General features: G+C 54.8%; 5 protein-coding genes and 1 non-coding gene across 6 annotated transcripts; 3 read left to right on the plus strand and 3 right to left on the minus strand.

Moving 5' to 3' along the window:
* Positions 1 to 1,320: 1,320 nt before the first annotated feature.
* BDP55DRAFT_722928 (uncharacterized protein) lies at positions 1,321 to 2,380 on the plus strand (the record flags this gene model as incomplete). The annotated part of the gene is made up of 2 exons (XM_060578668.1): positions 1,321 to 1,530; positions 1,616 to 2,380. The coding sequence occupies 2 exons, from the start codon at positions 1,321 to 1,323 to the stop codon at positions 2,378 to 2,380; spliced, it is 975 nt and encodes a 324-aa protein (XP_060436144.1).
* A 1,898-nt stretch (positions 2,381 to 4,278) lies between these two features.
* BDP55DRAFT_t30 lies at positions 4,279 to 4,373 on the minus strand. Its single transcript has one exon. It is a non-coding gene; the product is annotated as a tRNA-Ile (tRNA).
* Positions 4,374 to 6,058: 1,685 nt separating this feature from the next.
* On the plus strand, positions 6,059 to 9,423 carry BDP55DRAFT_129610 (uncharacterized protein). Its single transcript, XM_060565497.1, has 2 exons — positions 6,059 to 6,156; positions 6,342 to 9,423. The coding sequence occupies exon 2, from the start codon at positions 6,382 to 6,384 to the stop codon at positions 9,007 to 9,009; it is 2,628 nt and encodes an 875-aa protein (XP_060436145.1). The 5' UTR covers positions 6,059 to 6,156; positions 6,342 to 6,381; the 3' UTR covers positions 9,010 to 9,423.
* Positions 9,424 to 14,617: 5,194 nt separating this feature from the next.
* BDP55DRAFT_689471 (uncharacterized protein) lies at positions 14,618 to 16,984 on the plus strand (the record flags this gene model as incomplete). The annotated part of the gene is made up of 2 exons (XM_060576744.1): positions 14,618 to 16,893; positions 16,951 to 16,984. The coding sequence occupies 2 exons, from the start codon at positions 14,618 to 14,620 to the stop codon at positions 16,982 to 16,984; spliced, it is 2,310 nt and encodes a 769-aa protein (XP_060436146.1).
* A 2,714-nt stretch (positions 16,985 to 19,698) lies between these two features.
* BDP55DRAFT_129774 (uncharacterized protein) lies at positions 19,699 to 20,834 on the minus strand. The gene is made up of 2 exons (XM_060565498.1): positions 20,571 to 20,834; positions 19,699 to 20,515 (listed from the first exon to the last, which is right to left on the minus strand). Exon 2 carries the CDS (start codon positions 20,447 to 20,449, stop codon positions 19,862 to 19,864), a length of 588 nt encoding a protein of 195 aa, XP_060436147.1. The 5' UTR covers positions 20,450 to 20,515; positions 20,571 to 20,834; the 3' UTR covers positions 19,699 to 19,861.
* Positions 20,835 to 23,615: 2,781 nt separating this feature from the next.
* On the minus strand, positions 23,616 to 25,745 carry BDP55DRAFT_625975 (uncharacterized protein; the record flags this gene model as incomplete). Its single annotated transcript, XM_060571564.1, has 1 exon — positions 23,616 to 25,745. The coding sequence occupies one exon, from the start codon at positions 25,743 to 25,745 to the stop codon at positions 23,616 to 23,618; it is 2,130 nt and encodes a 709-aa protein (XP_060436148.1).
* Between the last annotated feature and the right edge of the window lie 1,167 nt (positions 25,746 to 26,912).

Raw genomic sequence — 26,912 nt, forward strand, 5'->3', positions numbered from 1 at the left:
AAGAGGAACATGAAGCCCCGCCCGCTAGAATTTCTCTCGAACTTGGAATTCACCGTGATTGATCCGGAGCCACTCACCGACAGAGGGCACGCCGCATGCCATCATCTGGCAGTCTTCCGGGGCACGCCGACATCGCCGCCGCCGAGGCATCTGTGGAATTTGAGCGAGATTCCCATGACCTTTCCAGCCAGTGACACATGGGAAATTTCCAGTCTGATGACCGGGACTTTGTCTGCTCAAGTGACTCGCCACTGTGTTTTCGAACAGCACTATCATCTATGGAGACCACTCTCCGTACGATTGTGTCAATCAAAAGCTGCATCGGAGACGAGAGCAGACTCAGAACGAAGCGGCATACAGCCGAACACAGGCTATGGATAATACACCGTCCCTTTTAGCTGGGTAGACAGGGATGTCGCGAGAAATTCAGGGTCCATCCACGGCGCCGCAAAGCCGCTCCGCCTGCCCAGCAGAGTGACTGGACGGCCGCTGGACACGGCTGCAGGAGCACTGCAGCTGTCCCCGGCAGCTTTTTCCAAACTACCAAGCGGGCGTCCTTGATGCACTCGCTGTCCACGGTTCAACGTCTCCATGCCCAGTTCAAGAGTGGGAAAGGAAACGAGGAAGAGAGATAGAGGAGAAAAAACCTCATGCAACACTAGCAAATTCTTGCACCATCCACTTTATGCCCCTGTCTCGCCCCGAATGCGCGCCGAGCAGTCTGAGGAGGAGCGGGAAAGCAGACTTGGGAGCAAAGACCCCTTATCTCGCATGGAGAAGCGATAAATTACTCCGAAGATACAGATGGGCGGTGTAGAAAGTTGCGCATCGTGACGGGCATAATCGTACAATCATACGGAACACCAGACGTCTCCATCAAACCTCTCTGATCCAGCCAACCAAACCACCAGCTGCAGCGTAACGGTACCTTTACCGAACTCTTGATCTCAGGCTCAACTTGAAAGTTTGAGAGGGTAGCTACAGCTGACCGTCCCGCGATTCCGCGAAACCGAGGCACACCGCACCGCTCCCACTCGTTCCCCTTTCCCGCAGAGCAGCAAATCACACCAACCACGCACCACGACTTTCCCCCGGAGCTCCCTCTGCATCCCGCAGCTCACCCCCGCCGAGCTCCGTCTACCGGACACTCGACCTCCACACCCCTCGGCTCAATCTCCCCGCGTCATACGAGCTCTCCCCATTCCATCCAATCCCTCCAACCACAACCCGCACCCGGACTCCCGCCCGCCTTCATCACCGACCGAACCGGCCTCGCCGAAGCAAGCCACGCCCCGGCGCCGCCGCCGCCAGCTAGCCATCATGCCGGACAACACTCCGAGAAGCTGGTTCGCCGTCCCGGCCCCCGTCGCCGCCCTCTTCAGACGCTTCCCCCTCGCCGTCTACCCTGCCAACGACCTCCCCCACCGCAGCCCTTCCCGCGGCGATACGCCGACACTATACGTCTTCGTCGCGGAAGACGATGCCCCGAGGGGCCGACCGAGCTTCAACCCCTCGTGTCTAAAGTGGCAGGTTCGCTTGATACCTTCTCACCGTTGCAAATATGTTCTCCGTATCGCGCGCGCATCCAGACTAACCTCCCCGATCTTAACCCTAGACCTTTCTCAAAATAGCCGGCGTAGACTTCCACATCGCCCCCTCAACAAACCACGCCTCCCCCTCCGGCGCACTCCCCTACCTCCTCCCGCCCTCCCCGCTCCGTCCCATCGCCGGCGCCTCGAAACTCGAATCCTACGCCCTAGAAAACACGACCCTCAAAAGGCTACCCGTGCTATCCTCCTCCTTCTCGTCCTCGTCCTCCCCCGAGGCAGAGCTCCACGCCCGCCAGCAAGCTTACCAGTCCCTCCTCGACCACCGCCTCCGCGCAGCCTGGCTCCACGCCCTCTACCTCGCCCCCGCGAACGCGGACCTCCTGTCGAGGCTCTACATCGAACCGGCGTCCAATAACCCGGTCGTCAGGCTGACACTCGCGCACCAGGTCCGCGCGGCCGCCGAGGCTGAGGTGCTGAAGGTGACAAGGAGCGCCGTAGTTGATGTGAAGAGGGTACACGCCGACGCGCGCGCCGCGTTCGAGGCCCTTGCCGCGTTGCTGGAGGAGAGTAGGAGTGGCAGGAGCGCCGGGGCGGCCGCGGCAGAAAAGGGAGGAGAGGGTGGTGGTGGTGAGTGGTTCTTTGGCTGCGAGGGCCCGACGCTCTTTGATGCGTCCGTATTTTCGTATACGCAACTGCTGCTCGATGAGGAGTTTGGGTGGGTGGATGCTTCGTTGTCGGAGATTTTGCGGGAGTTCCCTTCTCTTGTGAGGCATCGCGAGAGGTTGTTGGAGAGGTGCTTCCCTGATAGCGACGAGGGGGTCCTGGTATGATAAAGCAAAGTGAAAGGGGGCTGTACAGCCAGGACGAAAGGGAAATGGAGTTAGAATGGAGTTGGGAAGCTACTAGCTCATTCATCGTATAAGACGATCGGAATAGACATCCGCCTATAAGTGACGGGATAATATACCATCAGCATGGCACGGCAGGTCACCGAGGTACAACATAGAGTTACCTAAAGGCGGCTTGCCAGCATTTGCGCTTCTCATCTTACAATTACGATACTACCGTCCCTTTCCGTGCTCCTCTTCGTGATACTTACCATTTCGACATTACACGTATAAAGCAAGGCGTGTCTGAACGAGGCATCATTTCTAGGTTAGTGCCGTCTTGGAACCGGACAAGACGTTGACATCTCTCTCGACCGACATTTGACCTGAGCGGATTGACGTTGAATCATTGAATATGGATGTGAGAGTTGGTCTCTACATCAGATCTGAATTCTAGAGCACGTGCGGTTGAATGTTTGTTTAGAATCTAGGTTAGGTGAACCCCTTTTCTCAAGCTTACTAGGCTGTGTTGCTGGCTCACGGTGACCCCATAGTAAGTTTTATCAAGTTTAGCCATACCGCCTGGTTGGGTCACAAGAGCCTCCAAGGTACGTGCTAGGCAAGGAACCATCTCAACTTGGCCAGTATGGCCCGTTGTCTCTCGTAAACATTGAGACGCTACGTGAAATCACAAAGCTTTTCCTAGAGGGGGGGTAACCCAGCATGTCGTGGGTGCTGGCTGTTTCGAGGGCAGACGCGGTTTGCCAACCTTTGAATAATGACATATGGGCCAAGTTCCTTGACAGTTATCTAGCAGAGTAAGTTGTCAATGGCATGCTAGAGATGTAAGGTGCAGAATGAACTTTTCTTCTTCTATTTGTTCACGCTCAAGTTGTCAGCTCTTGGCTTGTCGATACCAATAGGGAAGCAAGAGCACGACAGAACACCAAGCTGTGTTGGAGATGAATCAATATGCCCTACGAGGCTTCTCCATCAGTCGTCCAAGTACAATGGGTCAAGTTCGCAACAAGTCTGGGAGACGAGGATATGATTAGAAGACCAGGAGTTGGTATGAATATCGTCCCCCATCGTCGAGCATCAAGTCTTGGCCATGAATGAATGTCACGGGATATCGTGAGATAAGGTTGGAACTACAAACGTGTGGCAGTCACGTTTTGTTTTGCGGGTTTCATTTGCCTAGATGGGCAAACGTTCTCAAATAGTAGCGTGTAAGCAAGAGTCTGTGTCTTGATCAACTCTTAGAACTTATCATCTGTCATATCTCCGCTTGGTAGCAGCGCCCTTTAACTGGAAGTTTGTTATAAACCGGGTTCATCTCAGTGCCATAAGTGATCTGTAAAGATTATGAAACACAGAAAATCAGAGACAGAGAAAGCACTGCGGGTTGGTTCGTTGTGGATTATAAACGAGCAGCATGTATCGGCTATAATTTCCCGGTGACAATCAAATCCTACTTAAGTTCTTGGTCGCTGGATTCCCTTGACACAGAGATGAGATCATGGCAACATGTTTGAACGAGACTGTATGCTATATTAAACTGCCGGCACCAGTTGGCATTTCAGGCTAAGATAGACAGGCGGGAATTATTTTACCGCGGTCAATAAGTCCTTTCCATCAGAGAGATCAAGTAGACTTTGAAATGTAATCAGAGAAGTGATTATGGCACACCCAATCAAAGAGAGTGAGATTGCATTGAATCGATGTGGGATGCGTTGTCTCTTTACTAGTAAACTTTGTCGTGGCCGTCTGTCTGCCTACATGTCGGACTGACCCGCCACAGCAACAAACTGACGGCCAAAACCGAGGAAAACGAGGGAACGGGGAAGGAATTGACAAAAGAGAGAAAAAAGAAGTAATGGATACTCAAAAAGCAAAAGAAATGATCAGTGGGAGGCTTGAACTCCCGGCCTTGGCATTACACAACATTTCAGGTGAAATATTAGTACCACGCTCTAACCAACTGAGCTAACCGACCAGTTGTTATTGAGAACCTACGCGGAGTTTGCGGCTTATGTAGGGCCGAGCGTTGCCGAGCGGCCCACCACGCGCCGAATCCCCCGAATCGGATGGGACGAGAGGAAGAGGAAGAGGAAGAGGAGGAGGATGAAGCCAAAAGAATGGCTTGATACAAAGTGGGGGAATCTCAAGTTCGTATTCTGCATCACTTCTTAACCATGTGGCAGCCATGTCAGAAGCCCAATTGTTGGATGAGGCTCGGCCGGCAAGGCTTGGGCCAGGATGAGGAGGAACTGACAGGAACGAACGAACGAACGGCTTTTGACCACAACGCCGTGTTTCCACGGGCACCTGCGTCGGGATGATTTCCCTGTCCGACTCCCGGTCATGTATGTCTGGCGGACCCGGCAATTGCACCGGGCCGTGAGACACACTTTCGCAGTTTTACAATGAGTTGAGGTGAAAGGGCGACTGGCAAACAGCGGAATATCGACCCAACCTCAGAAGACTCGGAGTTCACAAGAGAGCTCGTAATTGATGATGGCCCGGCAACATTCCGCGCTGCTCAGGTGTTTAAGCGACGCCCCCGCGAAACGATCCATCGCTGGGGGCTGAATATAGCCCCAGGCATGCATACTAATAATAATAGCCGCAGCGAGAGAGAGGCAGCCCCAAGACCTCTGTGTCTCTCGGTCTTGCTCAGCCAGTCACCTTGGAAGGTCAGCTGCATGCAGCCCGTTGCTGCAAGAACGCGTCAGATCAGGTCCGGCGGCTCGGGGTGCTGGGTGTGCTGGATGTGCTGGATGGATGGGAGGGGCGTTCATGACTATCGATTTGTCCTGCAGGGCCTGCAGGTTGATGGAAGCAAATGTTGGCTCCCCAGCTTCGTACTTTGTACACACAGCAAGATACCTACCCTACTCCGTACACAGTCACACAGCCTACAGGAGTTTGTAAGCTGCGCTCCCATGTGTTCAGAGTTCCGCGCAATGGGATTGGGAGGGAAGTTCTATCCCCCACCGTCAGTGCGACGCTTAATCTGGACGAGGGACGGAGCACAGGCACAACCAGAGGCATGCCATCCGAAGTTGTGGGAACATGGCCGCTGCAACCCTTGAACCGGCAGGCCGTTCGCTCGGAGGTAACCCCTCCTGCATTTCGCATTTCCTGGGATTCCAGCTGGAAACGAGATTCCCATCAAGATGCTTTGTGTGCTCTGAGTTGAAGAAGGGGACTTTGGTTGATACATAGTAAGGCAGGCAAGATATGAAACGTCAGAAGCCGCAGCCATAATCGATCGATGATGATGTTGTCTTTAGACCTTGCTGTTTCTGCTTCACGATGGGTGAAGGATCTCTCTGGTTGTCTGACCCGTCATTCCTACTCACCTGGGCGCCTACCCATCTCACGCCATCCATCCAGTCCTCTACTCAGCCTTACCACGCCAATCTTTCCCCTGGAGAGACATTGCCCGTCGTACAGTCCCTGACTTGGCTTACCGTCAAGTTCATACTACTTGCCACCTTAGTTCGCCCGGTGGCAGGTTTAGCGTGGACCCCATGCTGAAAGTGAACTCCTCCTCTGCGGTCTGCGGACTTGCAGACCAGACGTTCATTTCCATTTTGTTCCTTGCGCCTCGTCCAATCGCACCTCCCCCACGAAAGAGCGCGCCCCCGGCAGCCCTACAACTCCTCTCCTCTCCTCTCAGCTGTGCCCCAGCATCTCAATTCCCTTCTCCCCGCCCCTTATTTCTGGCTGGGCAACAAAAAGACTGAGATGCCTGTCTTTGCGTGATTGAATTGGTATTTTCAGCTTTCTCTCGTCTTTCTGTCCCTCTACACTCGTTATCTGTCTTGCTATCGTTCACTCGCTCGCCAGTACTTCCGGCTACCTAACCTTACGTTACGCACTTACACCAATCCTCGCCAACTCGCGAGTCACGGAGGAAGCCCACCTTGACAAGGACAGCAGAAATAACCTCCGATAGCGAAAGACGAGACCGTCCCGATATGAGTACGCCGTGAACAATGACGCACAATAGAGGCTTTGGTGCTTCTTACCAACCTCCAGACGCGCCCGAACAGAGACCACGACTGGCGCATCAGACTTCCAACTTGTCCGACGTTAGCGACTTTGACTGCCCTTCTTACAACGGCCACTCGGCAACAATTCGTGGGAGGGATTCCCTGGTCTCGCTCCAGTCCTACTCTAATCACACTTCGCCGTCACCGCACGAATCAGACCAACTTCATCGTCGACCCTCGACGACTTCCACCTGGACCGCATCCTTTTCGTACACTGGTGCTGCTGGTTATGCGTCTCTGCCTCCGTCTTCCGGCCCTAACATCCCAAGAACGCCTTCGCACTTGAGCCGGAACGTTGGTCGCGCAACCTCGCGCCGCGGTCACGAGACCATCTCCGAGGAAGAGCATGATCTCTCCCTCCTGCGCTCCGCCGCACCCATAGGCCAGTCGTCGCGGTACGAGTCGGTGCCGGACAACGAACCCATTTTCGATGTAACTGCTGCACTTGGCCCGATGGGCTATCAAGACGATGCGTTCCTCAAAAGATTGCAGGAGCAGGAGGCGAGCGGTCATCTCACCGGTGGTCTCGGGGCCGGGTTCAGGCCAGACACCACGATCAAGGGCGAGGACCTGCTTTCGTCGTCCCCGTTGCCCAAGAGGTCCTCCCTCACGCGGTCCTTCTCTCGTCGCCAGAAGCTGGGCCGAGCAGCCACCATCAAGGACCGCGGTCAGGATGAGGCCAACAAGAGGGGGAAGGTTATTGAGGTCATTATTGAAGATACCCCGGAGGAGACTGCTCGGCGGCAGGTAGACCAAGTTGATCTCAGCGTCGTTGCGGGACCAAGCATCATGGGCGACGATGCAAGTATACGGCATGCAACGTTTCCCGTCAACAGGAGCCAGAGGACACAAGTCTTTTATCCGCAGCCTAACTGGAAGCCCTTTTCGATGAGATGGCCGTATCTCACCGCCTTGATCGTTCTGTCGGTTGCCCTCGCCGTCATGGTTGAATTTCTCTACCAGAGATCGCAAACTCATCCCTTGGTCAAGTTCCAAAGCCCTGCCGATGTTCCAGGGCTCGAGTACTTCGCCGTCAAGTTCCTGCCGACGATCCTCTCCGTTACATACGGCGTGTTGTGGCAGGTCACCGACTTTGAAGTGAAGCGTCTCGAAGCGTACTATCAGCTCTCGAAAGAAGGAGGCGCACTTGCGGCAGAGTCCATCAACGTCGACTATGTTACCAGCCTGAGCTGGCTGCGACCTATCCGAGCGATCAGGCTGCGGCACTTTGCCGTCGCCGTGTCTTCTATTGCGACCTCCCTGGCTGTGTCTCTGGTGCCAACCTTTGGCGCTGCATCCTTCTTTTTGTATCCCGATAGGGCTACACGACTTGCGCACCCCAATGGTGATAAAGAAATCAAACTGAACGCCATCTGGTCGAGGTTGCTGTCCTCCACTCTCTGCGTCTGCGCACTCTGCGGCTGCATCCTCTTCTACATCCTCCAAAGGAGAAGGTCCGGTCTGCTGGCCGACGTCAAGGGCATTGCAGGTCTCGCGTCCATGGCTGTCGTCAGCCACATCCTCGTGGACTTTGCGGACCTGGACGTTGTAAGCCACCGCGACATCCACGACAAGCTGAAGCACCGCCGCTACGTCCTCCGCAACGCGTCGCTGGCGCCCGACGACGAGAATCCCGTGTCGTCGCAGGATACGGACAAGTACGGCGACGACCACCTGTCGCAGAATCCCCACCCGCGCTCCTTGCGTCTCGGCGGCTTCCTCCCGTTCGTCATCGGTATCGTCCTCTTCACCGGCTTCATCCCGGTGTTTCTCTTCTCCAGCGCCAGCATCATCACGTCAAAGGCGCCGTGGGTCGTGACCGCCTTGGCCGTCTGCATCAAGCTGGGCTGGGGCGGTCTGGAGACCGACATGCGCATGATGGAGCCGTATTACATCCTGTCAAAGAGGCACTCCTCGTCCAAGACGCTCACGCTCGACTACACGGCGATGCCGTTCGCCCTGATGCCGTTCCACGCCTTCCTCAACGCCCACACGCTCATGTTCCTGGTCGGATTCGGCAGCATGATGGCCGAGGTCCTAACGGTCCTGCTGACAAGCCTGGCAACGGTCGTAGGCACAGAGTTCCTCGACGCCGCCTACGCGCCACCAGACGGGGACCGAGACCGACCCGGCCACGGCCACAGCGGCGACGACGACCCGGACCTCGGCGGCATCAACGCCGGGCAGGAAACAGTCTCGTCCTTTTGGATATCGTACGGCCTCGCGACCTTTATCCTCGTGTACATGGGCACCGTCGCGACAATCGTGTTCCTGCGGCGGCGGCACCCGTTTCTGCCGCGGCAGCCCAACACCATTTCGTCGCACCTCGCCTTTATCCACCAGAGCAAGATGATTTACGACTTTGTCAACACGGCGCGGATGAGCAACGCCGAGATGGCGCGGTACCTCGAGGGGCTCGGCAAGACGTACGGCCTGGGCTGGTTCGAGGGCCGCGACGGGCAGACGCACTGCGGCGTCGACGAGGAGGAGCTGCTGGGGTATTATAAGCACGGCATGGATTTCCAGGGGACGAACAAGCCGTGGAATCAGCAGTGGGATCAGTATGATTGAGAGATGTTTACCACAAAACACGCAAATTGCGAGAGAAGGGTGATTAGAGGGAAAGTTGGATGGCTCATGGCAAAGTTCCGTTTAAGCTGCTGCCTGGAGATGGGATTATATTGGTGAACACGGAGGTACTACCTAGTTCACTCGGAAGGAATACCTCAAGGTGAAAAACGAGGAGGGGGGGGGGGGGAGTTTTATGGTTTACAGGTAATGCGAGATACGGGTGGGATTTAGACGCATTTGACGAATACCTGGATGCATGCGGGTTTTGGGTTCATAGGAGAGTGTTTTGAGGAGTTTTCCTGGCTTCACAGTCCAGCGATTGAGCGTACCGCATGCGTACCAATACAGAATTCATTCGATTCATGACGGAAAGCAATGAGTACACCTTAGCTTTGGCGTACGTAGAAGAATTTCATCGGTGAAATGAACGCGCCATACAGAGTGAGCGTTATCGACTACAAACGAAAAGACATCGTCACTTGCCCGTACGCCATACCCAATTGTGAGCTGGTCTGGGGGGGAAACAGCCAGGTCCACCGGTTGCCCTGTCGATCCCCGTGATAGTGAGCGGGAGTGGCTCGCCGCCATTGCATGTTGGTGGTTGATCAACCAGTCTTTGTTTTTTCCCGAGGTCAACGGGAGATGGTAGGTATATTCGATGTAGAAGAAAAGCTGACACTGAGTGAAACTGCACCAACAATGCCCTCTGACTACTTCACTCGGTGGGCCGGTCAAATCACTTACTGTTTGCTACAAAGATCCGCATCCTCATCGGCGTTCCGAGGATTTCTGCTTGCTGCTTGTACGATTCATCCCTTGAGAATGGTGTTCGCGGTCCGACGCTGACATCACACTGCAGGGAAATTAGGCACTCAACGTCCGTTCCCTGTCTTCAGTAGACTGGCGGCGGCTCATGCTAAAAATGACTTGCGCTCCTTGCACCGCAGACATACTGCGCAAGATTTCGCGCCTCTTTCCACTTGTCAAAAATGCAGTCATCTATACAAGATGTATGTGATGGATACACGGGCATTATGGGTTCCCTTTTATGGAAATGGACGAACCCCGGAATAGATATGGTAAGGCTTCGACGATTTATTTTAAGGCGTCGGGTCATTTATCTGCGGATTGACAGAACCGGCTTTGACGAGAAGAGGAGCGACTTTTCGTTCTCGGGGCGGGTGCTAATGGTGTGCTATACCCGTGTACTTCAGTCCCTGTACCTTGCGCAGCATGACATAGATTAAGGTTGTCGATAAATGAGGATATAATTGCAAGGTGGGAATATTGGAAGAAGTATGTTTTTTTTTTCTTTCTTTCTCTTTCCGTCTCTTGTGACCGACAGAACTTATTGCCTTGAAATCGGGAGAGAGAGGGAAGAGCAGAAGGAATTTTTAAAATGTGCTGCAAGGAACAACATAGTATTGAAAATTCCTCAAGGGAGACTAGAGCGCAAGTCGAAGATTCCGAGACACATGGCAGTCGATGTTGAACGACGCAAGGAGAGGCTGCAGATGGCATGCGGGCCCCAGCTTTGGAAATTGATCATTGATGAGCGATTATGGGAAACTTCGTCCACCCATTGCTGCCGATGCCGCGAACAGTGGGTGTGGATTTGTGTCGGGTACCCAGTTCCCACCAGCAATGTTTATTTTGGCTAAACGATTGGAGATGAGTCTTCGCCAAACTGGGAGGGGATTGTGATTTGCAGCTTAACACCAGGCCCCGAAGCACGCGTTGCTGGTGGGTTGCTGGAATACTGGCACCGCTGGCACGCTGACCACTCTGACGAGATTTGAAAATGTGGGCTTTGCGGAGAAGGGAGCAGCAAAGGGAGAAGGAGTTGTTTCTGAGTGCTGTTTGATGTGCGCTCGTCTAGAGCGAGCCGGAACATGCTCGAGGCGAGAAATCTCAATCGTGGCGATGCACGGAGGATCCGCGTCTCGGGAGTGACCAACAAGGAAGAAGACTGGCAGGCTCTGAGAGAGACAGGAGTCGAGGACTGTGCGAGGGAGGGAGCCAGGCGGGCGAGAACAAGGTTCAGGCGGCGTCGCAATTGACTTCTTGTCCGCGGGAAGCCCTACATAGGCAACATAAGGTAAAAAGGCAAGGTGAGGTGAACACAGCCTCTCATGCCCAGACCTGCAACTGGAATTGTCACTGAGCAAAGTTGGGATATTCACTCACTCGAAAGTCTGTAACAACGGGCCAGCGGTTCATCAGCCCAAAACATTGGACGCTCGTCGATCATCAGCGTTAGCCTTGGAAATCTTGTTGGTCCATCGCCCATCTGACTCCATCAGTCCACCGTGGGCCGGGGCAGTGGTCTAGGTCGCTCGGCTCGGTGTGCCGCGGTGAGCTGTCAGTGTGAGGGAAGTCATGGTGCTGCATAACATGTTACAGGGTGTAAGCCCGCAGACGGCAGCCTCAAGTATCCTTAAGCGTTCTGCGAAGCCCTTCTCTTGTGCACTCTCGTCAATTTTCGTGTAAACACTTTCCAAGAGCACACGCGTTAATCAATGGATGGTTCAGCCTCGCAACGGTAGCCAACCGCCTTGGGGCGGCCCGGCCATTTTTAGACGTCTCAGGCTCGTGGTTCCCTTTTCCTCAGAAACCACCCCGGCCAGGTTCTATCCCGTTGGGACGAAACCACGCAAGCCGGGGGCATGCATTTGTGACGTCGAGCCTGTTCAGTGGGCATCAGGCTGGGTAAACACCAGTGACCGGCCACCACTGAAGCGTCGGTCGCACTCGCTCTCCCGGCAGCCGGCATTTCAGGTGTGAGCAGGCAAGATACCCCGGTGTGGCATGGTCTGCTGGAGTAATGCGTACGTACGCGTGCCTCTTGGAGAGAGTTAATCGTGGCAGTGCAGACTGCAGAGACTGAAGTCGACGAGAAAAAAGAGAGTAATTGAAATGAGCTGTGGGTTAGCCCTTTTCTTTGGCTTGATCTACCGTCTAGTGCGTGCCGCTTCTTCCTCTGGCCGTGGTGCCGTGTTACTGTTTCTCGAGGTCTTGTCTGATGTATGAGGCTAGGCGGCACCCAAACACCCCGTGTCGCGGAGGTGCTTGAGATGAGAGCGGGCGAGGGAACATGCCAGCGGCAGCTACTTGGGCCCGTTTGGGTTTCTTGTCTTGGAGGCTTGGGTCTTGGAAGCATTGGAAAGCGTCTTGGAGAGTCTTGGGAATTTTCGGAGGCCCGGGATTGCGTGATCTGAGGTTTCCAGTGTAGGCTAGTCCGTTGACAGCAGTCATTATGAGAAAGGAGAGGCTGGAGGCTGATGACGATGACATGGACTGGAACGGGTTGCGACGATGACTGTGCGTATGTTCGTACACGGTGTAGCGCGGCGGGGGCGATGTAAGCCGACGGGAGTTTATTAGTAGCCAGCCTTCGTGTCTGCAGTTGCAGCTGCAGGCAGCGTCTGGGGGCTGGATCGAGAACCTGAAGAACCTGTATCCGTACTACCGTAGGGAACGGGGTATGGATACAGAGAATTAGAGTCGAAGACGTATATGGAATACGGGAGGAAAGATGGGACGGGGATTTGGATGAATGGCCTTGGTAGACTTGAGGCTTGAGGCTTGGCCATGCAGAAGCTGCAGGTGGAATATTCGGATGGCGGAAGGTTGTAGGTTCGCATGACGCTATGATTGCGGGAGTCCGCCAAGCTGGACGAGGATGTAGATGACAATGCCAACGACGATCGTGTCTGTGTTGTCGGTGCTGATGCTGTTGGTGTAGCGGCAGGTTATAGAGAATATGGATTGGCGTAGCAGCGGGGTAACGGGTTGAAAAAGTTGATTCTGGCCCACACGTGTTGTTTCGTCAATCATGGCTGAGGGATGATGTTGATCTGCCATTCTCGGACCTTAGAGTTGATGCTTGAAAGGTTTGGTTTGCGTGAATTGTTGTGTTGATTCCTGGGCATGGCATGTGTGGAATTCGCCCTGGCTCGTACGTGACAAAAAAAAAGATACATGGGCACTGCGGCAACAACAAGCCTGTGGTGTGGTGTGGGATGGTGAGGAGTGGTGTTGCTTGGCTGATTCCAACAGTCATGGGCCAACATTTCAGTTGACTTTGTGTGTACGAAGTATCCGTAGGAATACATGTGTCTCGCTGGCTGCGTGTTCGTCTGGACCGTTCCTGATGGCTTTACGCGCCAGAGACATGTAGCTCTGTTAGATCAATACGAGCTGAATCCAGTTTTGGAAGCAAGGGTACAGCTGTGATACTTAGGGATCGTGTTGGGATCCGGTGTAAGCTGAAGTACAGTTACTGTCCCCCGGTTGTGCTGCTTCCAGCCTCGCCAAGCCGTACTCACCAGGCAGTACTTCTTCATCATCCCATTGGGCGCGCGTGTTCGCTGCTTCACTGCTTCACTCCTTCAATCCTCCCCCCCTCTAAGATACGCAGTACCTTAATGGAGTACGAATACCTGAGGTACCTTGGGTCGTGTCTCCTGGAGTCCCACGAGTCCTTCAAGTTCCCTCGTTCTTCCCTCCCACCATTTAAACAGGGGGGCCCAAATCCAGTGTCTCCAAGGTACATCCACACTCGCACCTTGACGACGCACCACCCGGCTCCAAGATTGAAATTACGACAGCCTGGGCCGACAACACCCATTCGCGACCCCGTACTCCGTACAGCCCGTAAGGTCCCCCCTACCCCTGTCCCCTTTACTACCCACAAAGTGGCGCATCCACACACCAGACACAAGTCAATCCACGGGATTCCTGCTGTCCGCCTGTCGCAGCCGTCGCTCTCCCTTTGCCTACCCACCATCCTTCCACCCCCGTATTCTGGCCCTTGTTGCCCGGTTTTCCCTGAATCCGACCTTCCACCCGTCTTGATTTTGAAGGAAGAAACCAAGGTTCCTGGTCGTAGCCAGCAAGCCAGCAAGCCAGCACCTGCCAGCACCACCGCAACCTGCAGCGCCATCCAGCAACCACCACCCGACGCCTCCTTTCATCACTCCTTCCTTCCCCGTCCAGCCCTCTGCTTGGCGATCTGCTTCCCTTCCCTCTCCCTTCCTTTCCCAATTTCCTTTTAGCAACAAACAACAAAACCACCAAACCCACCCATCTTCAAACCGACCCTTCCCTCTGGTCGACACCTACCCTTGCGACTTACCGATTGATTCGACCACGCCGACGACGACACGAATATTCCCTTCGCTTCTTCTGTCGCCGCCTTCGAGAGGGACGCACGCCTCCATTCTCTCCATCGCTCGCTTCGTCTTCTTCGCCGGAATAGGAGGATTGACAGGAACAACCACCGCGCCAAATCCTCAATTCGTCGGCAGATAACCTTCGCTAGCACCTTTTCCCCTGCCACGGAAAAAAAAGCCAACCTTTGCGAAATAACTACAGAAGCCACGAGCTCCATCGACGACCACATCAATCCCTTCGCTTCTACCGAACCGTCTTCTGTCGCCAATACCGTCTGGAACGACGTCAACCCCCATGATATTCTCGACCTAGACGGCTTCGAACTCCCCGCACTATCCGCGCCCCATCGTCTGTCAACGACGACTTTGGACCACAGTCGAGCGGATTACATCTTACTCTAACCCAGACGATCCCGACGACCTTACCACCCACCATGAGGTTGTCATTCGCTAAGCCGTTGCTTCTGCTCGGCACCCTGGCCACCTACCTCACGACGCCAGTCCTCGCTGCCGAGCAGTTGCTCCAGTCAAACTCCCTCAACACCTGCCAGGATGATTCCAGCTTCACAGCCAGTCTGTTCAACGTCGTCTTCACCCCCGGTAATGGAAGTGCCGCCATCAATATTGTCGCCGTCTCCTCTGTTCAGGGCAGCATCGTCTTTGATGTCTCCATTTCGGCTTACGGTTACGAGTTCTTGAGGCGCACTGTTGATCCCTGCAGCATCAACCTCGCTGGTCTGTGCCCCATGACTGCCGGAAAGATCACCATGAACTTCAACCTGCCTGTCGGCGAGGATGCCGTTGGCCAGATTCCCGGTATTGCCTACAACATTCCCGATCTCGACGCTACTGTTCGTGTCTTCGTCAACTTGACCGATACCTCCACCAGTGTGGCTTGCGTTGAGGCTGATATTTCCAACGGAAAGACGGTTGACTTGATTGGTGTCAAGTGGGCTACCGCCATCATCGCCGGCTTGGGACTGATCTCTTCCGCCGTTATTTCTGGTCTCGGCCACACCAACACCGCCGCCCACGTTGCTGCCAACACGCTATCGCTTTTCGGCTACTTCCAGTCTCAGGCTATCGTTGGTCTCACTGGTGTTCACCTGCCTCCCATTGTCCAGTCATGGACTCAGGACTTCGTTTGGTCTATGGGTATCATCCGCGTCCAGTTCATGCAGGATATATTCACCTGGTACCAGCGGGCAACTGGTGGAACTCCCTCGACTCTTCTCAACTCGCTGACGACCACTTCCGTCCAAGTCGAGAAACGTTCCATGGATTGGGCCCTCTCTGCTGCCCGAATGGCCAAGCGTGGCATCTCTTCCGTTCCCTCCATCATCGCTAAGAGAGCTAACATTCAGCTTTCCTCTGGCAGCTACATTGTCTTCGGAATCCAGCGAGTTGCCTTCAGAGCCAAGATTGAGTCGACCAACCTCTTCATGACTGGTCTGTCCTTCTTCTGTGTCTTCGTCATCTTCACCGTGCTTGGCGTCGCCGCCTTCAAGGGATTCTGCGAGCTGGCTGTCCGACAGAAGTGGATGAAGAGCGAGAAGTTCCTCGAGTTCCGCAACGGCTGGTTCACCGTCCTGAAGGGAATTCTTTTCCGCATGACGTTGATCGGCTTCCCCCAAATGACGATTCTCTGCCTCTGGGAGTTCACCCAGGCCGACTCCGCGGCCGAGGTTGTTCTCGCCGTCTTCTTCTTCTGCGGTATGGCCCTCACCCTTGGATGGGCTTCCTTCAAGGTTATCAGAATCGCGCGTCGCTCCGTGGCCATGCACCGCAACCCGGCCTACATCCTCTTCTCGGACCCGCAGGCCCTCAACAAGTGGGGTTTCCTCTACGTTCAGTTCCGCGCTTCGGCATACTACTTTATCGTCCCTACGCTCGGCTACACTGTTGTAAAGGGAATGTTCGTCGCCTTCGCCCAACGTAACGGAACCATTCAGGCCATTGCCTTTGTCATTATTGAGGCTGCTGCGCTCATCGCTGCCAGTGTTTTGCGCCCTTGGATGGATAAGAGCACCAACTCGTTCAACATTGCCATCTGCGTCATGAACTTCCTCAACGCCGTTTTCTTGCTCATCTTCTCGGACGTGTTCGGTGCCCCAGCTCTGGTAAACGGCATCGTCGGTGTGGTTCTGTTCATCGCCAACGCGGCCTTCGCTCTGATTCTCCTGCTGCTTGTTATTGTCAGCAGCACGTTGATCTACTTCCGCAAGAACCCTGATGCGCGCTACCAGTTCATGGCCGATGACCGAGCTTCGTTCATGAAGTCCCAGACCCAGCTCAACACCACCACCGAGTTGGATGCCCTCGCTGCGACTGCCCGAGGTGACAAGGCCCACTACAACAAGGGACTCGACCTCGATGACGACAATGACTCCATCTCATCTGAGTCCATGCGCCGCCGGGCGGATCCCTCTGGCGTTGCCCTGCCGCCGTCGACTGCCCAGTCAGCTGCGCCTTCTCAACACTCTATGCAGCGCCCTGGAGGTCAACAACATGGCCAGGGACCGCACTCGCCAGTGGACCCTTCAGTGCCTCTCTTCCCGGCAGACAACCGCAACCCCTATGGACAAGGGCCGACTCGAACACCAAGCCCCTACAACGGCTCTGCATCAACACTTGGTGCCAATAATCACAACCAGTACCGCAATCAGAACAATGCCAGCCCTGCGCAGTACCGCAACCAGAACAACGCTAGGTAAGAAACCAAAGAAACAATAGCCTATTGGTGTTGCAGCAGCTAACAACTACACAGCCCTTGGCAGCGTGGTGCCGGATATGAGCACTAGATATGACTTATCATGATGTTTGCCCGTTTTGATGGGGGATACCACAGTCTTGGGGGGACAAAGTGCCAGGCAATCTGGCCGGTCTTTGTGTGTGTGTGTGTGTGTGTGTATTGGCATTCTGGTCAACCAATCATTTTGGGCACATCTTCTCGGATACACGGATACACGAAGGGTTTTGACAGACACCCAATACCCAATCAACTCAGTAATGATGTGCGAGACAGGCGTGGGGAGGAGACTTGAGCCCCCACCTTGAGTTATGACGCGATGCATCACAGCATAGACGGAATGGTATCTTCCTTTTATTTCCTTCGTTCATCTCTGTGTTCCACACAACTCTTTGTGTCTGGCATTGAGGACGGCGTCCCGAGATCACGGCGTTGATATTTGTCTTTATGGGGTCATCGGGCACGCTAATCGGGAGGATTGCTGCGCCGTATTGGGTTTTCTTGACTTTGTAAATAAGTTGCTGCTGGCGGGGAAAGGATACCTCGCCAGCGAGGACAGCAGCAGTGGGATCAGGTCGGCTTGGAACTGGGATAAGGGTTCAGAAAAAGAGCCAGCTCTAGGGCAATGAGGAAAGCGATCCATCCGTGCCAAGATCACACTTGGCTTGGAAGCTTTCGATTCTCCAAGGGACACGATGAACCCATGATAAGGAAACAGACAAAAAAACCCTCACAAAATAGCTAATGAATCCCTTTGTTATACAAGTCTTCCGGCCAACTGGAGGCGAATTCGTTGCGGTGAAAAACCTTACTTACAAGTCACTGACTGTTGAGCAGGCCATGATATGTCGGGGTGGGGGGGCAAGAACCACGATTGGCCGACGGCGAGGAAGCCGATACGTCGACGTCTTTGTTGAGGGTCTTGTCCTCCCCTCGGCTGTTGTGTTACCGTAGATCGAGAGACGGATAGAACTCCGGCTATCAAGGTCTCTTCTTCGGTCTCTTCATGAGAGTTGGGCAAAAAGGCGAAGGGAAAAGACTCGGCCGTTACAGCGGTGGTCCGGCTGGCCGATCAGCCGGGAGATGGGCAGTTGAGAGGACGAAAAGTTTCGGACGTTAGTTGATGGCCACCTGTCTTGTCTAGCCCGCCCGTCAAAGGAGGTGACAGCGGGAGAGCTTCAGGTGCGGAAGACGACTCAGGCTTGTCTTGATTTGATGTCGACTGAGAAGGGGAAATTGTTTCCCGCGGCAAATAAACTTTGGCCGACGGCCGTTCTGGATCCCCTTGTAGACGGAGCAGGGTGGATGGATGGACGGATGGATGGATGGATGGACTGACGGGACCTGGACGATACGTCCGTACCGCGGGAGGCCGAAGGAGAAGGAGATCCAGTCACCCATCCCCCGGGCTCGGAGGGGGAAAGCGTGGGAAGGTGAGGGAGGTGAGAGTGGGCTCGGTGAAGGTGGTGTGGATTAGGTGTGGTGGAGAAAAGAGAGGCCGACATGGAGGAAAGCAGCAAGCATGAGAATTACGCTGGGGGATGTTGTGGAGGGGATGAGAGGATGGGGGACCCAAGAAGAGAAAAAGGCACAGCAAAAGGTGGAGCGAAGTAACGGATGTTGCCTATCATCCATTGTTACTCTATGGGTGCAGTGAGACAGGCAAAACAGAGCTCACCGTCCAGGCTAACACGGATCCGGAGACCAAGAGACGACTTCCTTTCCTTTGTCTGTATAACGGTCATCGATTTGTGATGGACGAGGCAGATGTCGTCGATCGGTCAGCCCGTCTGGCGGGTCCCTTGACCAGCTGGAAGAGGGGAGATGAGAAAGGGATCATGTGAATACAAACGCGCGATCCAACGGATGATGGATGGGACGTTGAGATGGAGCGGAAGACCGGTTTTTGCAAAGTTTGTGTAACGTCGGAAGGATTTCGAGGTGACGAAGTCCAGGTTTGGCCGTCGGTAGGGTTGGTGGTGCAAAACCAAGATGAGCCGACTAACCGACCCCTTCAACGCATCTTGGCATCGCGACGTTGAGAAAGAAACAGTCCTCTTGGCCCCGTATCACGCCTCTTGGCTATCGAGAGCCGCGACAGAGGACAAGAATGGCGGACGGGGTCCAGTCGAGCTATCTCCAATGTGGAAACGGCAAGCGAGGAGGGGAGTGGTTTCTCTGGGAGGGGTGCGTGGATGGGAAGAAGCCATCTCCAGGTAGGCCTAGGACGATGGACAGAGCTCCTTATTGCCCGTCAAAGGGCGCCTGGGAGTCGAAGCCTCCAAGCTTGTTTACTGGAGACGAGGGCGTATGGCATCTCAAGTCGGAGGCGGAGGGTAGAGCGGCCGACTGTGGGAAGAAACATCGTGACATGCTGCGGCTACTCGAGCTCCGCACCCTCTCGGAAACAACAGGCCCGGCTGACCAAGTTCAGGCTTGTGGCGCGGTGGTTTACCACGGCCTCGACCTGTGGAGGTCGTCGTGAGGCTTCACATGCAGGGCTAAGGCAGGTGGGCCAGGAGCCGGAGAGCGGCACATGCAGGTGCGGTACACCTGCGTTGGCGTTTTCTGGGGATGGGCTTTTCGCTTCCGCTGGGCTGTAGTTGGGGTGACAGTTGTGCCTGGCAACGTGTGGCGCGTCTCGGTAGTTCCAAGAGTGACGGCAAGGTTGGTCGGCGGCGCAGTTTGCTGCTCGATGCCACGGTCTCGAGGCGTCGTCAGGCCAAGATTGGGTCGTCGTCTTACATGTCACATAAGTCGCGCCATCAAAGGTATGAGGGTGAGGATGATGATCACCTGGGAAGGTCTTCGACTCGATCTAGAGTTGGTCCCTTCTGCATGCGCTGTCAAGTGGCTGGAGATATCGTGGGGATTCCTCTGAAGGCGTCAACATGAGGGCTTCGGGGCATCTGGCCGGCTTTCCTGTGGCTCAAGGTATTTGGAAGGTCTTTTCCCCTGGCGGCCGCTTGATTAATACGATCACCAGTCTGCTGGGTTGTTCACCAACGTCCATGAGGTCTGGTGTCTGTTCACCAGGCGCGACGTGGGGGCCCTCGGACTTCTCGTCGTCGTTATTGGTCGATTGCAATGTCAGGACAAGGCGGATAGACGCGCGAGCTAGCGATAGCAGACGCGTTGTACGCCCCAGAGCCCCGAAGACTCTTTGGTCTCTAGCCTGAAGTACGAGATGCGTGGATATCACGGACAATCTGATCGGAGGGTAACGGTCTTCTTGGATTCCGGCTACGCCGCGACTATTCTCTTGGAGATGCCATGCTCGCTCAAGCAACATGAGGCTTGACCGATTAGCCCGAAAGGCGAAGAGAAGAATAAACTGTGGCTCGTGTGAGATGGCGGCCGCCACAGTCGGGCTGAAAGTGAGGAAAGGGGATAGTGCACGGAGTAACCTACAGACTAGCCTCTTCGTCAGGTCCTCGGTCTGTGAGGCGGCAGCTGTCATGACGGCGGGGGCTGAGGGCGTACACGGGAGAACTGCCAAACGTAGCAAGGCTGCCATGGGTCAAAGTAGTAGGTATCGAGCTGGCGGCTGGCCCCAGACTTTGCCTGCCCAGAAGATCGGAACCTAGTCGCAGGATGTAAGTGAGCAGCGGTCGGATGGGGCCCGGGGTAAGACATACAGCTGGACTGACCGAGAAACGACGACCGAGAAGGTCTGCTTTCGTCCGGATTTGGACGCGACAAAAAGGTTCCTATGGGTCTGCACGACTTTTAGAGTTGGCTACGGAGAACTCCATGAGCTAGTCAGGGAGACAACGACAGAGACGTCTCCGGAGAAATTGTTATTGGCCAAATAACGAGAGAAAGATGCCGCTTGACCAAATCAAGGCTGTAGGTAAGACGCCTTTTCTCTTTCCGTGTGTAGAAAATCTGCTTCGAACACGATGCAATGGCCGATGGACGGTTGAGAAAGCATGATGATTGTTGAATGCTGATCATGTTTGACCATCTGCGGAGAGTCGAGAGTATCGGCATGAACAGCGCGAACAACGGTGATCGTTTCGGATCTTGAAGCTTGCCGAAAGAATAGAGGGTCTTGAAGCGGAGAATGATGGTCATCTGTTCCTACCTTACCTCATAGAATGCCACTTTGGACATGAATGACGATATCATCGGCGCATATTGCCTACGAGGCGACAAGATGCTACTCACTTGCAGGTCTTTGCCTGAAGTGATTCGAGGATCCAAGACATCGTCAACAGAACGTGGCTCGCCATGCAGGGTCAGAGGCTTCGGTGTTGCGCGGCTCCTTTGACATGGAATATCAAATTCTGTCAGCCCAGTGTCTCGCTCCCTTACTCAGTCGTCTGGGCGGGGGCGCATTCACTTGACAGTGTCGTGATACTCAAGACACCGCGGGTAGAGATGCGCGCCTCCCGGGCAAGGTTCTCGATCTCTCGGATGAAGCGAGTGAGACAAGGCTCGCGATGGCAAAGGATTCGCGATCTTGCGCTTGTTGTGGCGGTTGGGAGTAGTATCAAGGGGACGGAGCTCGTCCCGATGATGCTTCCGGTTGAAGATGGAGCATCTTGCTGGGCGGCTGCGCCTGGGCAGATGCGTTGGTGGTCCCTCGTCGCGGCTACACAAGGCCAGACCCATGCAGGTACGTTGACTATCGACAACATCGTACGAAGATGAGAGATCTTGTTTCGCTTGCGATGTAGTGAGTACCTGTTTTCAGTCGGGCAACGGACGTTGCGAAAGGGGTCCAGGGGAGTCTGCAGGGTCGAGACGCAGCGCGGCTGCGGCGTACGGCCGTGGAATGCAAAGATGCGACAACGTTTCCGGAGGGGGTGTGAGATGCAGATGGTGGGGATCTTGACGGAACAAGACTTGCCCGATTTGAGGAACTTCTGCGAATATGTGATCGAGCAAGCGAGATCGCGATTGTGAGAGGAGCGGAATATAGAGGCTCAAAGCCCAGCCGGTGAACTTTGCGCTGAGACATGAATACGGCGAGACTGCGCCCTGCTGCCGTCATGCTCCTGGCACCTTTCGATTTCGGGTTTGGCGTCGCAGAGAGACAGCTGTAGACAGTAGCATGGCATGGTGAGCTGCGAGATTCTGCAACGGGGATCTTGCACTAGTCTCCAAGAGTCGGGTTCAGAGGCGCGCGGGCAGGCAAACCGTCAGACTGTCATGTCAGATTGTGGATATTTCTTGTTTTTTTGGGCGAGAAAGTGAGGCGGCATGGAGACGCCGTTCCCTCTTGACCATCCGTTAGAGGAGGGGGTGGATATCGCCGAGATCCCAAGTTCAAATCCCGACGTTCTGCTAGGATAGCAAGGGAGGCGTCTCCAGGAGTGAGGGTGTGTGGATGATAGAGGAGACCGAGGAGTGCGAGGTAAGGCTTAGCGGAGAATCCGGGGAGCGTCTGGCTGAGGTGGATGCGAGAGCCAAGTCTTGATGGGATAAGAGGACGAGAAAGAGGGCAAAAGAGCTATCTGTTTGCGGCGATTTGGACCTTTAAAGGAACGAACGGGGAGACCAACACAGGCCAGCCCACACCCCCTTGCTCCACTCACATTGGGTTGTCATTGCCCTCGCCCTTCCTAGCTAAGGCAGGTAGGTAGTCTTCGTTATCTGTAGGAAGTCACCGTCCAAGTCTCTCTGGGCCTGGACCTTTCGCGATGTTCTGGTCAGGCGCACTTCTGGGCCCCTCCTCCTCCTCCCCATCATCATCGTCGGAAGCTGGTCTGTGTTGGCTCCCGAATGGGGGAAGGGGTACCTGCTTTTTCTCCATAACGCCCGCCGTGCCCGCCTGTCATGGGATGGCACGGATGATGCGGGATCGCACAGACGTGACGAGGTTCGGCCCAGGGGAAGGAAGAGAGGGACGGAGGAACACCACCTCACCCCCTCCTGCTCAGGCGGCCTGGCCTGGACGGCGCTCTGCCCAACGTAGATCGGCTAACGGCTGGTCGAGAGACGGCCTCACGTAGCGGTACCGTAGTTCACCACGAGAGGCTGCCCCGACCCTGCGGACTGGGATCTAGCGAGAGGCTGCGCGAGGCGTCACTCATTGAGCGACCGCAAGGCACCGCCGTACAGATGAATGACTGGCTGGTATTTGCTGACTGATTAGATAATGTTGTTGTTTGTTGTTGTTCTTTCACTGTTGAGTGACTCGTGCGATACAATTCGTCTAGGACAAGTGATGTAGAGATTGTTGATGGGAAAGTTGAACCATGGGAAAGTCGGAAACATGATATCACGCTCAAAGGGGAACTGGCAATTTGTTTGAAGAGTGTTATTTTGGTATTTCATCTGTTTTGCTTAGATAACCTATCCCTCCATATCTCATACCCTGGGTTCCAGCCTGTGATTTTGGGTTGATCCAACTTAAGGAAAAGGAGATTAACTAGTAAGTACTTGTTGGTGATGGTAGGAAAGTAAAGCGGCTATCGTGGATAAGCCGGTAAGGCGTCAGTCGGAGCTCGCGCTCCCCATGCCGTTATGTAAATGACAAAAAAAAAATGAAAGAGGCGAGAAAGAAGCAAAACCCATCCAGAAAAGGAAAACTCGAGGATCAATCGCCTACATTGATGATCCTGTGAAAACGCCTCATATCCCTTAGAGCCTAAGCATGCCCTGACCCAAAATAACTCCCAAGCGCTGCCCAAGCGTATACCTGCCGTACATCGGAAAGAAGAAGAATGCTTTGCTTAGAAGACGAACCCTTCCTCGACCAATTTGTCCACATCGCCGCCTGCGGCCTTGACGGCCTTGATAGCTGCTTCGCTCAGTCTCCGTCGCTTTTCCATCGCCTCCTTCTCCCGACGGGCCTTAGTCTTGGAACTTCCACTGGGCGCCACACCGGTCATGAGGACGTTCTTATCGCTGGGCGTAAAGTTGACGAAGCCGACGCCCTCAGATGCACCGCCCAAGTTGCCGATGGATGGAGTGCGCATGCTTTCGCGGCGAGACCAGGACCGGCGCTTCTTTACGCTGGCGCTGAGGGCGGCACCACCAGCACCAATACTGGACAACGAGCCGCCGCTGCTGTGACGGGAGCGGTTCGTAGGCGTGGGCGACGTTGAGGAGTCGCGGCTGGCTTGACGTGTGCGGCTCGGGTTGCGGGTCTTGCGCATCGGCGTTGAAAGGCACATGTGCCGGGCGCCGGCCGAGGGAGCACGGGGCATGCGGGGCCGGCGTTCCGTCATCTGTTGAGGGTGTTGTTGGTGGTGAAGTGGCTGTTGGGGTTGGTAGTGGACGATGGGTGACGATGTGGTACGGGGTTGAGGCATGTGAATCATAAGTCCTGACATTTCGTTTCCGGCGGCGGCAATGTTGTTGTATTCGTAAGGCAGTTCACTGTGTTGTGTGTGCATGGCGAGGTTGAAGGTGGCATTGCGAGCGTTCTGTGCTTGATATTGTGAGTTGGATGTCAAGTCCATGTTGTTTCCACCCCACCACTGGTCGTCGATGCCATCCGTGGTGGCATAGGCATTGGACCAAGCGACATGGGAGTCGGTCTGGGGAGTTGTTGTGGCCATTGGCCAGGAAGCCTTGCTGGTATTGGCGACGTTACCGGAGCTCATCTGCTGGTGGTGATAGAACATGCCGCCCTTGTCATCCAGAACGGGAGTGTCCAGTGGCGTGGTCGGATCGCTGCGACGGAATACGGGGACGTGATTGACGGCCACGCCAGCATCGAAGAAGGGGTCTTCGACGAAGCCACAGCCAAAGGACATGGGGTTGCCTCCAGCTGATGATGCGGAAGGCAGGTCCTGGGGAATAGTGGCACTGTTGGGAGGGGACAGGGGAAGTCTTGCGGGGTGAGGGCCGCCGAGGTTCTGGAGATGCTCGGGGCGGAGCTTGAACTTGCGAGGTGAGGCGTTGGGGGAGAGGGTACCCCTGCTATCGATGGTGACGGTAGACATGGTTGGTTGTTTATGGCGGACAGAGGCAGCTTTCTGCTGCAGTTTCGATGCGACAACCTTGAAGAAGTTGCTCGGCTTACGACCACCGTTGGTGTGACTGTTGCTGCTAGTATTGGTCTGATTGCTGTTGCCGGCAAGGTGTAGGTTGCTGTTGCTGCTGGTAGCGGACGAAGCTTGAAGAAGAGGAGTAGGAGGATGGGAAACGACGACAGATGGAGCGCGAGATGGCGACGCTTTCAACGATATGCCTTCCAGGCGCAGGAGCTCAGAGTCAGAGATCGACTCGGCCCCGCCAGCGTGAGCTGTGTCCGGATAGGTCGAAGCCTTCCTTTGTTCTTCTTCACGGTCGATCGTCCATGAAGACTGGAGACCCGGAACGCCCACAGCAGACGGTACCACCGCGTCTGAAGTCGCCGCCCCTCCTCTAGCGGCTGCTGATGATGGCACTAATGTGGCAGCGGGACCTGCTGCGGCGCTAGTCCTAGTTTCCATGAGCGGATGTGTGTGGCAACTTAGTATGTCGTCCAGATCGTCCGATACGCTTGTCGTCGACGTGGACCCATGGGCGGGGAGTGGCATGTTGTAGAAGAACGAGTCGGGCATGGCAGCAGAGGGAGGGAGCTCGTCACCCCCGGTGGTCGTCGAAGAAAGCCTCTCCAGGTCGACGAAGTCCTCGAAGAAGAGGCTGTCGCTGTGGGCCGCACCCGAGCCCGATCCTCCCCCGCCAGCTCCCTCTGGCTCTCCCCCCCAGGGCAGGTGAGACTGGCCCCCGCTACCGTCTTTGTCCTCATCCATTGAATCTACTGAGAATTGGACTTCCGAGTAGGCCATGTCGTCGTAGTCTATCGGGTGCGAGCTGAGACTGACACTCGTGCCGGGGCTCCTCGTCCAATGCGAGACGGCCACTGTCATGCTCTCTTGTGCGGGTGTCTCTGCCTCTGTCTCCGTACTAGACTTCAGTTCCGCAAACGATCCAGAGCCAAGGCGAGGATCAGGAACAGAAGCGGGGGACTGGAGACAGCAATGAGGATCAGATCTGTTGCGTGGATTATGATGCAAAACGGTGGATGGTAGGAGAAAGGCCGTAGCAAAGGAGAGAGAGAGAGAGAATGTTACAAATGTTCGTTTGCGGAAAGTGAAAAAAGAGTGTAAGAAAGAGTGAGAGAAAGATGATAGAGGAACTGGGGTATAACCATCGAAGAATGGGACTCTTGTACGGAAATGAAAACCGTCGATGGTTGCAAGCCCACACAGGGTGGAGGAAACGAGAGTCAACAAATACCGTCCAGCTCATGTCTCTGATCCTGCCACAGCAACTATTGCAAGAGATATGGATGCAGCACGGAGACGAGCACCATTGGAATTGGGGACCGCAGAGATCACCGTGCTTTCAGCGAGGGATGCCATCTGTTCCTGAATGGCCAAAGGAATGCAACCCACGTCGTCTAGTGACCCAGCAGCATATCCGCATTCCAGTCAGCACGGCCACCTCCCCCTCTGTACCTGTAAGAACTGGGGTTGGTAGGGCAAAGAGACAGCGACATGAAAGAAAACTCGATCATCGTTTTCTTCCAAGGCAACGTCGTTGACAAGAAAAGAAACCCCCCTCGGGAAGAAACAATCCATTTCCTCGCCCTCTCTACCAGGGCTAGCATCGATAACAAAGACAAGGTGTAATTAGCAAGACCGCAGGCACATGTCTGATCCATTGGAAGTTTTCTGCTTGCTTCAAAACCTCAAAGTACTAAGCTGACTGCAACCTTGATTGATATCTTGAGTATTTCTGGGGCGGCTTGATACGGGATTTCGTCTGCTTTAAACGCCACTGGCGAAAGCAAGATTGTCATCGCGGACCCCGATATACAACTTCCTTCCAAGCAGAAGACGACATCGAGATGGGGGCTTCCTCCTGCTTATCCAAGCCTCGATACTCTCCACTGGGAGGGTGTACCCTGTGGCCCCTTTTGGAATTGGATCATGATATGCTGGGATGAGGATGATGTGATGACAAACAAGGATACGGAGATATTTCAAGAAGTAAAGTAGGGGCGTTGTCGGCTAAGAGCGATGGCGGTGCCA

The sequence above is a fragment of the Colletotrichum godetiae genome, assembly GCF_030913485.1.
Source record: "Colletotrichum godetiae strain CBS 193.32 chromosome Unknown BDP55scaffold_2, whole genome shotgun sequence".
Classification (NCBI taxonomy): Eukaryota; Fungi; Ascomycota; class Sordariomycetes; order Glomerellales; family Glomerellaceae; genus Colletotrichum; species Colletotrichum godetiae.